Below are 16,090 nucleotides of genomic sequence, written 5' to 3' on the forward strand. Positions count from 1 at the left end.
ATTCATTCATTCATTCATTCCATTTATACCCCACCTATCTGGTCATACACTGCCTCATCCAAGTCATTAATAAAAATGTTGAATAGCATTGGCCCCAGGACTGAGCCTTGGGGTACCCCACTTCTTATCGCCTCCCAGTTGGAGAAGGAGCCATGAATCATAACCGTCTTGAGTACAATTCTTTAACCAATTGTGTATCCACCTGACACTTAATCTGTCCAGCCCACACCTAGTTATCTTGCTGATCAGGACATCATGGGGCATTTTGTCAAAAGCTGTGTTAAAGTCAAGATATATTATGTCTACAGCATTCCCTCTGTCTATCAGGGAGGGTTATCTGATCAAAAAATGACATCAGATAAGTCTGGCAGGATTTGTTCTTGACAAATCCGTGTTGGCTTCCAGTTATTACTGCATTGTTTTCTAGGTGCTACCATAGTGACCATTTTATAATTTGTTCCAGAATTTTCCCTGAGATTGATGTAAGGCTGACTGACCTGAAGTTCCCAGGTTCCTCTTTTTCGCCCTTTTTGAAGATAGGGACAATATTAGCCCTTGTCCAATCATCTGGCACCTCACCTGTTTCCCATGATTTCAAGAAAAGAGCAGTTCTGAGAGTTCTTCAGCCAATTACTTCAGCACTCTCAGATGCAGTTCATCCGGCCCTGGAGTTTTAACTTTTTCAAGGTGGCAAAGTATTCTTTGTCTAATCCTGTCCCCTCCACTTCACATTTGTCTGGAGATTCATAATCTGTCCTGTGGGAAAAGACTGAACTAAAATAGGAATTGAGCACTCCTGCCTTTTCTTTGTCGTCTCTTATCATTTTTACATTTCCATTCAGTAGCTGCACCACTGTTTCTTTTCTTTTTCTTTTGCTTCATACATACCCAAAGAATGCTTTGTATTGCTTTTAGCGTCTGTAGTTAATCTCAGTTTTTACTCTCCTAATGCCATCCCTGCATTTCCTTGCTACTTCTCTGTTCTCTTCCTTGGTGGCCTGGCCTTCTTTCCACCTCCGATACATTTTTTTTTTTTGCTTTGTTTTCAGGTCATCCCTGAGATTTTTGTGAAGCCACACTGGCCTCTTTTGCTGTGTTGGTGCAAATCTGCAGCATTTAGCAGACCTTTTGTGCCAGTCCGGGAAGTCCAGTGGAATAACACACACACAGGCAGCTTCTTCCCAACACCACATATATTTACAAGTATATACAGAAGTTCTAGCAGTCCAAACTGCAGCATGACAGCATAACATTCCTCACAAGAGATCCAACATCTTCTCCACATGTCCACAAATTTATACACATGCATATTTACATATAGCCAATCAGTATGGACATTATATCACCCAGACACTACTTCATATTACAATACACATTTTGTGTGACTCAGCACTTTGCCCACCTGTCCAACATGGCTGCTGATTATCACAGGCCTGGTTCTGCCTCAGCGTGGAAATTACCCTTGACGTGTTACCTCCCACCTTTTTTTTCTCATTGGAATTGTTTGTAGTTGTGCTTTTAGAATTTCTTTTTTCAGAAACTCCCATCCTTCTTGGACTCCTTTTCTTGTTAGGATCTCTTGCCGTGGGACCTTATTCACCATTGTTCTGAGATTATTAAAATTGGCTTCTTCTTCGTGGCCTCTGTGAATGCAGACATATGGGTTGTTCTGCGCCTGCGCAGGATGTTTCGAAAGTTTCTAAAGCTTAAAAAAAATTGACAATGAGACATCCCTCCTGTGGAGCACATGCTCCGCTCTCCAAACGTCCCCTCAGTTCCTTTTTTCCGCCGTGTTGGTAGGACGTTTAGGAACAGCTAGAGCAAAAAAGCAAGTATTCTAATAGAATTTGCCCGATTTTTCATCTTGATTATTATAGAATCAGAGCTTTATTATTATTATTATTTACTTCCCCCGGTGATTAGCCTGTTGTTTTTTTACCCTCATTCAACAATTTCTATCTTCCCACGTTTTTTCTACCCTCCCTTTCCCCCTTCACTTGCTTCCCTTTCTCTCCCATTTTTATGGCTCCTCTGGGACCGTTTAAGTGCGTTGTCTGCCAAAATAAAATACTGCTTACTGACGGGCACAATAAATGCTTATTTTGTTTGGGAGAGCAACAACAAAAAACTGACAAAATCAGCACTCAAATTAAGATTACAATGCCTCAGGTCTTACCTTTGGGAGCGATTGCTCAATCCAGTGATGGAAGTTATAGCCTCTCCAACAGCTAAGGAACCATCTCAAGCAGATGGCTCGATGTTGAGCCAGACACCAGTACCAGACAGACAGAAAGAAGTGCATAAAACTTCAGAATCGAGCTCGAGCTCCACACCTACAACTCAAACCCATTCAGAAGATCCTATGAAAAAGAAAAGAGATAAAATCGAATCAAAGAAACCAAAGAAAACATCTAAATCCAACTACTCTTGAACCACCACAGACTATGATTCCATCACCGATCTTGGAGGAATCATCAAGAGAGGGACTTGTCTCGACATTTGACAGGGATGAACAAACCTTGACATCGGCACAGGCTCCAGCATCAATAGCTAGCCTAGCACAGGCCACTCAGAGACTGATGTACAATCCAGCCCAGCCTCGATGAATCCGCATAGCAATCTATTTTTTAGATCACTAATACGATCTCATTGCGATGTTTTAATGGGCAAAACATCGCATTGCGATGATCGGTAAGTGTTTCACTTACCGATCTTCGCATTGTGATGTTTTTTAAACAGCTGATTGCCGGTTCCAAAATGGCCGCCGCAACCATTTTCGTGCTGTTTCCTCGCTTACCGAGGGCGCGAAAATGGCGGCACTATGGAGGATCTTCGCTGAACGGTGAGTTTGGGCCCCATAGGAACTCATTAAACAAAGTTTAATGCGTTCCTATGGGTTTTTCCGTTCCGTTTAGCTATGTTTCCACATAGCGACGATTAATCCGGAACGGATTAACGTCGCTATGCGAGGCACCACTGTACTTGCTTTAGAACCAGAAAAAAATATTTAAAAGGGGCTGTGGAGTTCATCCTTATTATGTTAAATAAGTCATGCATTATACATGTTTTATGCTGACGTGGTTGAGAGGTGGGGCCACTAGAGATGTTAAAAGGCGGAACCAGTGAGGAGGAGTTTAGTTTACAGTCTGGATCTGAGTTTGAAGGGGGAGAGAGATAGTTTGGGAATCTGGGGAGTGATTAGTCTGAGGAGTGAATAGTAACCTGTGAGATTTAAATAGAAGATGGATGCTAGTTGAACCTGAAGTAAATACTTATGAATTATTATATAAACATCTATAATCAATAAATCTGTTTTATTCAAAAGACAGTGATAAGTAAAGTACGTTGATAAAGAAATCAACTGGTGGCAGCATGTGAAAAGGTGTTTGTTTGTTTTTTGTTTGCCTTCGTGAGCTCTCTGTTTTTGAGCAGACAAACAGGGGCCACAAGGGGCAAACGTCACAGGGATTGGACGGAGCAACCTTTTAGGAAGGAAGGTTACAAAATTTGAAGCTATTACCTTTAAAGGGTGGTGGTGGTGTTATGATAGAGCTGAGGAAAATGATGCATGATATGCAAACTATGGGTGGGAAGAAAGTTTTCTTGTCATAATACTAAAACATTGGGTCATCCACTGAAGTTGAGAAGTATACAGAAAAAAAGTACTTCATGTGGTAAATGATTAAAGAGGAATTTGCTTCTGTTGCAAGTAAAAATGGCTGCCAGCTTGAATATACAGAACTTCAAAAGGGGGTTGGACAAATTTACAGAGGACTGGGTTCAGTGACTACCCCTCTTGATAGATATGTACTATATTTTTGCCAGTACTAGAAAAATATACCTCTGTATATGAGTTGTCTGAAAAGAAAAAGGGAGCATAACTGTTGTACCTTTGTTCTGTTTGTGGGCTTCCTATGGGCATTTGATTGGTCCTGTATGAACTGTTCATTAAATAGGGGATTTGTCTAATACCTGTAAGACATTTCTTCTGTTTTTCCTCTGTGTATTTTGTGGATGTATTGGGAAGGCTAGAAATGGGTATAGATTAGGTTCATGTATGCATTCTAGAATGAAACTGAGCAAAATGTTTTAAGATTTAGGTGCTTGTACATTCTTTGAAATCTAGCCACAGTGTGCAAGCTATAACAGTTGGTCATATTTCAGCTTCTGCTACTTATACTAATACAAAATAAAAAATGAAATGAACAACACAATGTATTGTCAAACTGGATGAATCAGAAGTTTGAATATATTTTTAAAAGGTGAATACGGAAGTTAAAATAAAAATTGATATGGGCATACTATGGAAAATGGTTTGTAACAGTAAAATGAAACCTTCTGAGGAGAACTATGTGTGATGAATTTGGTTGCTAGCTTTGCACATTGCACTGTAAACCTAAAGTCTGGTTGAGCTGTACTTGTTTCATGAAATGTTTGCATCTCAGTACATTGTGATCTTTATAGGTAACCATCGCTTGTTTAATGATGATAACCTGCACGCAACTTGTTTTAGTAAGAAAACTCTTATGTTGATGTCACCAGGATTAGAAACCAAAGAGTTGGGAAGTTCCAGTGTTTGCAGAGATCTTGAGACAGAAAAATGACTTAGGAACGGAAAAAAACCCTTTCCTGCCCTTTTTTTGACCTAAGTTCATCGTAGGTCAGAAGACAAAAGAAAAAATGTCTCTCCTAGTGGTAGAGTACAGATTAACCAGCTTTGCATTCGTTCCTATGGGAACGAATGCTTTGACATACGAACCGTGCCTTGACATAAGGACAAAAAACAGCTGGAACAGATTAATTGGTTTTAAATGCATTCCTATAGGAAATGGGGCTTTGATTTACGAACGTTTTGGCTTACGGCCACTGTTCCAATACAGATTAAGTTTGTAAGTCAAGGCACCACTATATATCAGAAGGAGCATGCTAAATTTTACACAGCACTGTAAGTTTGGCATACAAGGATTTTAACAGCTATCATTTTATATATTTCTATACATGGCTCTTAACTGGAAAAAGGTCCAATACAAATTATATCTGATAATCTCATGACCTAGCTGGATTGCATGCTTCCATACACAGAGAAATGTACTCAGATGGATGAATGCCCCATTAGTTCCAGCTGGGCAGTCTTGGGATGCAGTCTTGGGATGGTTGATAAAGGGAATACTGAATAGTGTTTGGAGGAGCACCTCCAGCTTCCAAATGAGGTTGGAAGCTGGAGCTGTATGTTGTCTCCACTAAGTGAGGATTTTTTCCTTATATATACAGTGGTGCCCCGCATATCGACGATAATCCGTGCAGCAAAAATCATCACTATACGGATTCATCACTATGCGAAAATAAAAAGCCCATAGGAATGCCTTAAAACCCGTTTAATGCATTCCTATGGGCAAAAAAACTCACCTTTATGCGTAAATCCTCCATACGGCTGCCATTTTCACTGCCCGGTAAGCGAGGAATCCGGGCGAAAACACAGCGGGCAGCCATTTTTTTTTAACCGGTGGCCATTTTGGAACTGCCAATCAGCTGTTGGGAAATCATCGATATGCGAAAATCAGTAAGTGAAACAGCTTACCGATAATCGCAAAGCGATTTTTCCCCATTAGAAACATCGCAATGCGATCATAAAAACGATCGCAAAAAATTTGTCGCTGTGCGGATTCGTTGTTAAATGGGACGCCCGTTAAGCGAGGCACCATTGTATATGCAACATGATATATATTCCAATTCATTCATACACAGACAGAGTCATGGTCATGACTGTATATATACATATATAGTCATGGCCAAAACTATTGGCACCCTTGCAGTTCTCTCAGAAAATGTAACCCTTCTCATAGAAAATTGTTGCAGTTGCAAATGTTTTTGTACTCACATGTTCCAATTCATACATAGAAGTATACATTAAAAGGGTGAAAAATTACGGTGTTTCATAGGTCTGCGTTTCCAGAGTGAGTGGGAATATGTGAAAGGAACAATTGAAAAACGAGAAGTGTCTGAAATATTTGCCTTAAAAGTGCAAATGCTGCTTATTTCTCTTCCATTTTGTATCAGGTTGGAAGAACATTTGTACTGTATCTTCAGTAACAAGTCTGAATTCATGAAGGAGTTATATACTGAGGCTGAATCTACATTCATATCATCTTGAACTCTAGGTTAATTACATTGTTTTGTTGGGTAGTAGTGCTATTCTAACACAAGAGGCAAGTCTATACATGGACATCACCAGTTGGACAATATCAAAATCAGGTTGATTATATTCTCTGCAGCCAAACATGGAGAAGCTCTATACAGTAAGCAAAAACAAGACCTGGAGCCGATTGTGGCTCTGATCATCAGCTTCTTATAGCAAAACTCAAGCTTAAACTGAAGAAAGTCGGAGAAACCACTGGGCTACTCAGGTGTAATCTAAACCAAATCCCTTATGAATACACAGTGGAAGTGAAGAACAGATTTAAGGAACTCGATTTGGTGGACAGAGTGCCTGAAGAACTATGGATGGACGTTTGTAACATTGTACAGGAGGCATCAACAAAAACCATCCCAGAAAGATCTGGATGTCCCAGACAACCCAGATAGTGTGGTTGCTGACCTTGAGCCAGATATCCTAGAGAGTGAAGTCAAGTGGACCTTAGAAAGCATGGCTAACAACAAGGCCAATGGAGGTGATGGCATTCCAGTTGAACTATTTAAAATCTTAAAAGACAACACTGTTAAGGTACTACACTCAATATGCCAGCAAGTTTGGAAAACACAGCAGTGGTCAGAGGATTGGAAAAGATCAGTCTACATCCCAATCTCAAAGAAGGGCAGTCCCAAAGAATGCTCCAACTACCATACAGTTGCACTCATTTTACACGCTAGCAAAGTTATGCTCAAAATCCTACAAGGTAGGCTTCAGCAGTGTGTACTCCCAGAAGTACAGGTTGGATTTCGAAGGGGCAGAGGAACTAGAGACCAAATTGCTAACATGCACTGGATTATGGAGAAAGCTAGAGAGTTCCAGAAAAACATCTACTTCTGCTTCACTGCTTCATTGATTACGCAAAAGCCTTTGACTGCATCAACTACAACAAACTATGGCAAGTTCTTAAAGAAATGGGAGTGCCCGGCCACCTTATCTATCTCCTGAGAAATCTATATGTGGGACAGGAAGCAACAGTTATAACTGGATATGGAACAGCTGATTGGTTCAAAATTGGGACAGGAGTACGACAAGGCTGTATATTGTCTCCCTGCTTATTTAACTTAGATGCAGAATACATCATGTGAAAGGCAGAACTGGATTAATCCCAAGCCAGAAATAAGACTGCCAGAAGAAATACCAACAACCTCAGATATGCAGATGATACCACTCTGATAACAGAAAGTGAGGAGAAATTAAGGAACCTTGTAATGAGGGTGAAAGAGGAGAGTGCAAAAATGGTATGAAGCTCAACATCAAAAAACTAAGATCATGGCTACTGGTCCCATCACCTTGTGACAAATAGAAGGGGAAGATATGGAGGCAGTAACAGATTTTACTTTCTTGGGCTCCCTGATCACTGCAGATGGTGACAGACACAAAATTAAAAGACAACTGCTTCTTTAGAAGAAACTGATGACAAACCTAGACAGCATCTTAAAAAGCAGAGACATCACCTTGCCAACAAAGGTCCGTATAGTCAAAGCTATGGTTTTTCCAGTCGCAATGTATGGAAGTAGGAGCTGGACCATAAAAAGCTGACTGCTGAAGAATTGATGCTTTTGAATTGTGGTGCTGGGGGAGAGTCTTGAGAGTCCCCTGGACTGCAAGGAGAACAAACCTATCCATGTTGAAAGATATCAACCCTGAGTGCTCACTGGAGGGACAGATCCTGAAGCTGAGGCTCCAATACTTTGGCCATCTCATGAGAAGACTCCCTGGAAAAGACCCTGATTTTGGGATAGTGTGAAGGCAAGAGAAGGGGACGACAGAGGACAAGATTTTTTGGACTGTGTCACCAAAGCTACCATCATGAATTTGATACAACTCCAGGAGGCAGTGGAAGACAGGAGGGCGTGGCATGCTCTGGTCCATTGAGTCACGAAGAGTTGGACACGACTTAACGACTAAACAACAACAAAGTGCTATTCTGTGTATCTTTGCCCCAATCTGTCTAAATGCAGTTCTGTTAATAGTTTAAATCTAGCAGATAAACATTTTAGGTGGTGCCCAGTGTGGTGTAATAGAATGATGGGCCAAGACTTAGGAGACTTAGGTTCAAATATCTGCTTGGCAATGGAAACTCAATGGGGTGGGGGTACTAGTAAAACGACTCTTTAAATATTTCACTTACATCAAAAGCACTATTAGGGTTACTGTAAGTTGGTTCTAATTTGATTACACATACTGCAACATGTATACATTTTAGAGTTTATCACTTTTGGTTGTAAGCTAACTGTTGCTGTCCCCTTCCTTCCCTCAGCATAGTTTTACTGCAGGTTTTATGTGGGATGTGGTTCTTCACAAGGACCTTCCAGTCAGACAAGCTAGACTTGTTTCTCTTTCTTGCTGTATCTTGCTCCTTGACAAGCTGGGTTGCAGACGCTTTTAGTTTATCAAAACTCCCAGGCTTGTAGGGTTCATATACACATCATGAATTGTTCAGGCAAGTAAATATTTTAGGTAATACTTTCTCATTCACCAGAGAGATACTGGTAAGCCATAAATACCAGTGGTAAAAGCTAATATAAATGTAAAAAATTAATAGACAAATATCTAATGCTTACTATTTCTGTAGAAAAGTTTCATTCAAAAATGGTTCATAACATTTATACACAGGTACCCATGCAATATTTGCCAAATTTGGCAGATTCAAATTTTTACAGTGGGGTCTTGACTTGAGAACTTAATCCGTATTGGAAGGCGGTTCTCAAGTCAAAAAGTCTGTAAGTCAAGTCTCCATTGACCTACAGTGCATTGAAAACCGATTAATCCTGTAACAGGCCGTTTTTGTTCCATTTTGGTTTTTTTTCTGGTCTGTAAGTCAAATCTCAGTCTGCAAGTCAAACCTAAATTTTGCGGCCAGAGAAGTCTGTAACTCAAAAAGTCTGTAAGTCAGGCCGTCTGTAAGTCAAGGGTCCACTGTAATACAGTGGTGCCTCGCGCAACGGTCGCTCTGTAGAGCGACGAATCCACGCAACGATGCCGTTTTTGCGATCGCAAATCGGCACCTACGTAGATAGGGGGAAAATCACAGAACAGCCGAAATGGCCGCGCGCAGCGTTTTTGCGCCCTCCTGTCGCTTACCAAGGGCCCGAAAACGCTGCGCCCGGCCATTTCGGCTGTTCCGGCGGCCATTTTGGACCCACCTAACAGCTGATCCACGGTCTCGGATGGCCGCGCGCAGCGTTTTCGCGCCCTCGTTCAGCGAGGGGAGGGCGCGAAAATGGCTGCCGGCCATCCAGGAACATCGCACAACGGTGAGTATTCGGCCGAATTGGAACGCATTAAACGCTGTTTAATGCGTTCCAATGGCTTTTTACTTTCCGTTGAGCGATGTTTCACACAGCGAGGGTTAATCCGGAACGGATTAACCCTCGCTGTGCGAGGCACCACTGTATATTCTTTTTTGTACGATTATGCTCAGAAACTATGTGTAAGAGTCCACATATATTTTACTGACTTATAAACAAAATATATTGTACTGACTTAAACAAGATATAAAATAAAATCATTGTTATATGCAGTCAGTTTCCTTATAGTAACACTAAGAGGGCTTCCAAGGTATGTGAGATGTTCATATTGCTAAGTTCTAGTGAATTTCCATGGCAGAGCTGGAATTTGAATCTAAGTCTCCTGAATCTTAGTCTGACACTTCATCTACTACACCTCACAGGTCCTCAAAATCATAATATGTAAGTGGAGATGGGGGGGTCTTAGGATGTTGCATTATTATAGTGAAACCTCTGAAGGAAGGAAGGAAGGAGGCATATGTAAATATTATCATTATTATTTTTATTTATGTGCCATGTTTCTCCCAACAAAGGACCCAAAAGCAGCTCATAACATTAAAATTCACACAATTTAAAAACACAATTAGTTAAATATTAAAAGATAAATTGAGGGACATGGTGGTGGTGCGGGTTAAACCGCAGAACCCTTTGTGCTGCAAGGTCAGAAGACCTGCAGTCATAAGATCGAATCCATGCGATGGAGTGAGCTCCCGTCACTTGTCCCAGCTCCTGCCAACTTAGCAGTTCGAAAGTATGCAAATGCAAGTAGATAAATAGGTACCACCTTGGTGGGAAGGTAACGGCGTTCCGTGTCTAGTCGCGCTGGCCACGTGACCAGGAAGATTGTCTTTGGACAAACGCTGGCTCTATGGCTTGGAAACAGGGATGAGCACCGCGCCCTAGAGTCGGTCATGACTGGACTAAATGTCAAGGGGAACCTTTACCTTTACTTAAAAGATAAATTAAGCAATATATGATTTTAAAATGATTTAAAAGATTAAAACATGGAAAAAAAATAAAATTATTTGCTGAAATTGTGTTTAGGGATTCAGTTGCAATTGTTAAAAGCCTGCCTGAAGAGATGGGTCTTTAGCTCTTTTTGGAGGGATAACAGGGAGGGGGCCATCCTGATCTCCCAAGGGAGAACATTCCATAGCCTAGGAACTGCCACAGAGAAGGCCCTCTCCTGTGTCCCCATCAGCTGTGCTTGTGCTAGTAATGGGACCGAGAGGAGGGTTTCCTCTGCTGATCTTAATCACCGAGAAGGTGCATATATGGAGATATGGTCCTTCAGGTAGCCTGGACCCAAGCTGTATAGGGCTTTATAGGTGATGACTAGCAATTTGAATTGGGCCTGGAAATGGATTGCTAGCCAGTGCAGTTCTTGTAACAGGTGTGTTATATGCTCCCTGTAGCTGGCCCCAGTCAGTAGTCTGACTGCAGAGTTTTGCACCAGCTGAAGTTTCCGAACTTTCTTCAAAGGCAGCCCCACATAGAGCGCATTACAATAATCCAAACATGATGTAACTAAGGCATGTGTCACTGTAGTATTACGTTAATATTATATCTAGGAGTATGCTAACAATACAAGAATAAAGAGTGATGTTTCTCTTTATGTTTATAAACAAAGAAAATAAGAAAATATATGTTGTAAACATTCTAATAAAAATAATTTGTATAAAATTTTGAATTTGTCTCAATATAATATTCAAACTGTGTTTCTAATTAAGTCAAACATGCTAAGTCAGATCACTCTTTTATTTAGACCAGAGGTCCCCAACCCCCAGTCCGCAGCCTGGTGCCAGTCTGTGGCCTGAGCTGGACCGGGACGTGGAGACAGACCTCCCGCCTCCCTGCACACACTCACCCTTGAAAGCTGATTTGTGCATACGCACGCTCTAGCGCACCCGTATGAACACCTTGCCATCGTTTGCACATGAGCACACCCACGTGAGTGCCACCCTGCCAATTGCACAAGCACCACGCCACCATTTGCGCATGCATGCGCTCATGCGCACGAGCGTGGGATGTGCCCCACATTCCCCAGCCGGCCCGCGGGGTGAAAAAGGTTGGGGACCCCTGATTTAGAGTATTGGGGAAAAATCCAAGAGCACTATTAATGTCCCACCCCATATGAGCTTGCCCATAATTTGCTGTATTTATCTGAGCTCTGTTGTGTGTCTTATGTACTACTGAGAAACACTAGTTTGGTGGTATGTAGTAGGACTTTTACTGTAACAGCACCCCAATTTTGAAACCCCCTAAATAGTTTGGTTCACAGAGACAGTAAGAACTGTACTGTTTTGCAAGGGCTTCTATGAATTATAGTTGTTCTTTGGTTTGTCTGAAGGAAAGTTCAGTCTATGATTATGTTTTGCTATTGTCATGAATTTTTATTGTTTGCTTTGAATTATACAGCATGTTGAAGGTCCTGGTGGATAGAAGAGTAAAAATTATATTTTATTCTCATTTTTGAAGGAGTTCAAAGCACTTTCTAAGCATTATTATGGTAATCCTTGCAGTAGCTCTGTAAACTGTGAACCAGTTAATAGTATTCTTACCTGATTGGTAAGTGAAGTTCAGAGGAGTTGTTTACTAAGGCTATCAGATAAGTTCACAGCTGAGGTAAAATCTGAGCCTGAATTTCCCAAATTGGATTTCACTTGCTTTAGCCATGCAGCACAAAAAATGAACTTGCATAAATGTGGGAGGAGCACACTGACATCTGTTAAAATTTATTATACCAGTGTCAAGAATGAGTTTGGGTATGGATGTTAATGTAACTGGGTTGTTAATAGGTTCTGGATGACTGGAGTGGCTATTAACGTCAAATATTTATTTAGGCTTCAATAAGATACATCCCTTGTGCCTGCAGTGAAGATGTAAACAGCATTTTGTGAGAGCTCTTAATCAATTTCTTTTGATGCAATTGGGATTGAAAACCTTTTTTTTACTATGCTCATCTCTGAAAAGGTGGTGGCATTGCCAGTGTTAACATACAGCAGAAGAGATTTCAGTCTTTTTGCCTTGCTAGCATCATAATTTTAAAAATCTGCAGCTATAAGTGAGAAATTACTGCTTGTATGTTACATTCAAAAGTAAAGGAGACCTTTTCTATTTTGTCTGTACAGAGTTAGAGTTACAGAGTTTCAAAAGAATAGTATAGGAACAGTGAGGCAGTTTGGAGGAGTTGATCTTCAAGTAGTCTGTAATCTTCTTGTTCCAGATTAGAAAATATTTTTTCTGGGAGATAATGCATATATTTATTATCCAATTAAGCTAACTTTAGAATAACTTCACTTTTTGTTTTTGAAACCAGGTATTTGGGGTAGCACATTGGAGATGTTTAAGTCAAATTGAATTTGGTTTGGTAGGGCAATAAATCAACAGAGCTAATGAGTTCCTGTTTGTGTTTGGATCAGTACCAACAATTTTTAGTGAGAGTGTGAACTTGAGTCTAAGACTACATATAAATTATTGGACTATCTTTCCAAAGACCAAAAGAAACATGTGCATCCCAAAACAGATGTCAATATTAGTTTGTCCTTTCCATATTAGATAGTATTTCTTTAAAGATAGTACTTACCTTGTTCGGGGTCTGTTGTCCAACATGAGATAACTGGCTCTTCTTACTCCATAGATGCTTGCTTCAAATTAGATTGTGTAAGCAAATGACAGAACTTTTGGGCATGGTAAATTTGTGATACCTGAACCCAGCTTGAATCGGTGCTCTAGTTTGTTTCACACTCAACAAGACATAGCAGCAACCCTAAAATATACTGTGACTTCTTTCTCTTACTAGTTAAAAGAGAGGCATACTACCATTCTAGCTCCCATAAGGTTCAGAAAAACCGTTAAACCAGTCACCTATCAAAGATTTGTTTAAGCACTCCTATTCTCAGGAAGGGTGACTGGTTTGTACTAGCCAATATGCTGGTCCATATGCAATCCAGACCTCTGTTTTTGAACATTCTAGCAATCCAGGTCTGGGTATGTGGAGAGGTTTTGCTTTTGCCTTATGTGCTGTCAAGTTGCATCAGACTTAAAGTGACCTTGCAGGATTTCCAAGGTATATTTAAGGAGGAGTTTTACCATTTGAACCTAGGTATGAGTCCTGAGCCATTACAGTGGGGTCTCGACTTAAGAACTTAATCCGTATTGGAAGGCAGTTCTCAGGTCGAAAAGTTCTTAAGTCGAATCTGCATTTCCCATAGGAATGCATTGAAAACCATTTAATCCGTACCTGCTCTTTTCGTCCATAGAAACTAATGGGAAGCTGCTATTCCGCCTTCTGCCACTAGAGGGGGATATTTTTTCTTTTTTCCTTTTAACCTAAGATGACTTAGCTTTAAAAAAAGGGGGGGGGGAAGAGTTCGTAACTCGAATCTAAGTTCGTAAGTCGAGTCCGTATATTCCTATGAGAGCGGTTCGTAAGTCGAAACATTCGTATGTCGAGCCGTTCGTAAGTCGAGACCCCACTGTATTCTATCCACAACACTATACTGGAGATGCTAATTAAAAACAAAAAAATAGTGTGCACTTGTAATCTTCCAGCTTTGTTTAGATGAAAAGGTCTGAAAGCTTTTATTTTATGCTGAAACAAAATGTAGTGATTATAGCTAAAAGGCTACTATGTCTGTGGTGTCTTATCTTTTCTTTGTTTTTTGTTTATTTGCAGGTGCCCAGGGCTCAGCTTCTATATCTCCCCCATTATACCCATTTACAATGCTGTGGTCTTTCTTTTTGTGTTGGCCAACTTCAGTATGGCCACCTTCATGGATCCAGGCATATTTCCTCGAGGTGAGAGGTGCTCCTGCCCAGGAAGAATTTTGCAATGCACCGACGATGACCTTTTTTATTTGGGAATACGTATTTTAGTTTTCCAGACCCAGTGCATAATATTTCAGGATCCTGGTGATCAGAAATGAAGAGGTGTTAACAAAGATTAAATGCAGTTTATAAAATGTACACTTGGCCACTGCAGTACAGTAAACTTACATTATGTAAGTTGTAAACTGACGGTCAGAGTCCTTGAATGTCACTTAGCCACTGGAAAATGAAAACTTGGAAAATCCTTTTGATATCCTCAGAAACAGCCTTATCTGAGTTGAGTTCCTTGGATTTTGGATTGCAGACTCCATCATCCTTGACCATTGCCCCTGCTAAATGCTGCTGGTAGGATATGATGTTATACAAAAAGACCCAACTTGGTGAAGGCTGTTACTGGAATACTCATAAGACTCTAGTGCAAACTTGGGGATAAAGCCCCACCTTCATCCACAGCTTCAGGTTGAGCAAGGGCGTCTTTGTGGTTTCTCTGAGTCACCAGCATGGGTTCCTCTGTTGCTGTGCAGACACTGTTTGGGAATATTCCAGAGCTTTACTCCATCTTCCTAGTACACACCCTTCACCTAATAGTTGCTCCTCAGTTCCCTCTTAACCACCACTGAGGCAGAACCTTGAGAAAGTTCCAGAGCAATTATTCTTCAATATCAATTCTTTAAGATCTGTAAATAGTTTGTTTACTTACCTTCATCTCTCTCTTTTTGCTTTCTTTTTCATATCTACAAAATAATAAAATCTCGCTCACATAAACATGGTGGCTCATCATTCCCACCACCACAATGAGCTTAATCCTGATCCTCAACATTGAAAGAGAATTATAGTAATATTAATAACATCAGTACTGATAGGATAAAAACAGAAGAGAGCTTGAACAACAGAATAGATACTCTTCACTGTAAGGAACATAGCTCAACATTGAAGGCTGAAAAAATTTCAGACAATCTCATTTTATATAGAAAATGGTGAGAGGACTCTCTCCTACACTGAGAGTATTAGTGTTGGAACAAAAAATACATGTATTTGTTTGCTTATTATATCCACTTCTATATCTCCGAATTAGTGTTACCACTCTCAGAGTACCCTGTTTCCCCAAAAATAAGACCTACCCTGAAAATAAGCCCTAGTATGATTTTTCAGGATGCTTGTAATATAAGCCCTGCCCCAAAACTAGCCCCAGTTAAGTGAAACCTCACTCTCCACTATTGTGCAGCAACCGGAAGAAGATGACATGACAGTATTTGCATAAATGTAGATTGTTGTACATGAAAAAAATCCCCTGAAAATAAGCCCTAATGCATTTTGGAGCAAAAATTAATATAAGACCCTGTCTTATTTTCGGGAAAACACGGTAGTCCATAACATACAATAAAATTATACAATAAAAACACAGTGTAATAAATACTATAAAAATACAATAAAGCACAATAAACCTTGTCGCTAGCTAAAACAACGAACCTGCCTTTAAATAGAAATGTACGAATTAAAACCCTTTGAGCATCTGAAGTCAATAGTCACCAATGGAAGAAGGCAGTTTTATATAATTTTGTTTTAATTAGGTTCCTAAAACTGAGAAGGATGGCACATATCAAACCTCTGTAGGAAGCTTATTTCAGAGTAAAGGGGCCATGACCAAAAAAGCTCAGTTCCTAGTGCTGGTTGTTTTGGATTCCTCGGGTATTTCTGTTCTTAACACCAAGGACTGCAAGGAGCAGATGAGATGGGTAACTGTTTTGTGGGAAATGTGTTCCACAAAATATCAAGGCCC

At 40.4% G+C, this 16,090-nt stretch overlaps 1 protein-coding gene across 2 annotated transcripts in view; it reads left to right on the forward strand.

Moving 5' to 3' along the window:
• The window catches only part of ZDHHC5 (zDHHC palmitoyltransferase 5), a 79,262-nt gene that overhangs the window by 45,241 nt on the left and 17,931 nt on the right, over nt 1-16,090 (forward strand). For both annotated transcript variants that reach the window (XM_020792352.3, XM_020792354.3), the window contains exon 3: nt 14,159-14,280. In XM_020792352.3, coding sequence (XP_020648011.1) covers nt 14,159-14,280 — 122 coding nt within the window. The remainder of the gene's footprint in view (nt 1-14,158; nt 14,281-16,090) is intronic.

This window comes from Pogona vitticeps, chromosome 1 (assembly GCF_051106095.1).
Source record: "Pogona vitticeps strain Pit_001003342236 chromosome 1, PviZW2.1, whole genome shotgun sequence".
Lineage (NCBI taxonomy): Eukaryota > Metazoa > Chordata > Lepidosauria > Squamata > Agamidae > Pogona > Pogona vitticeps.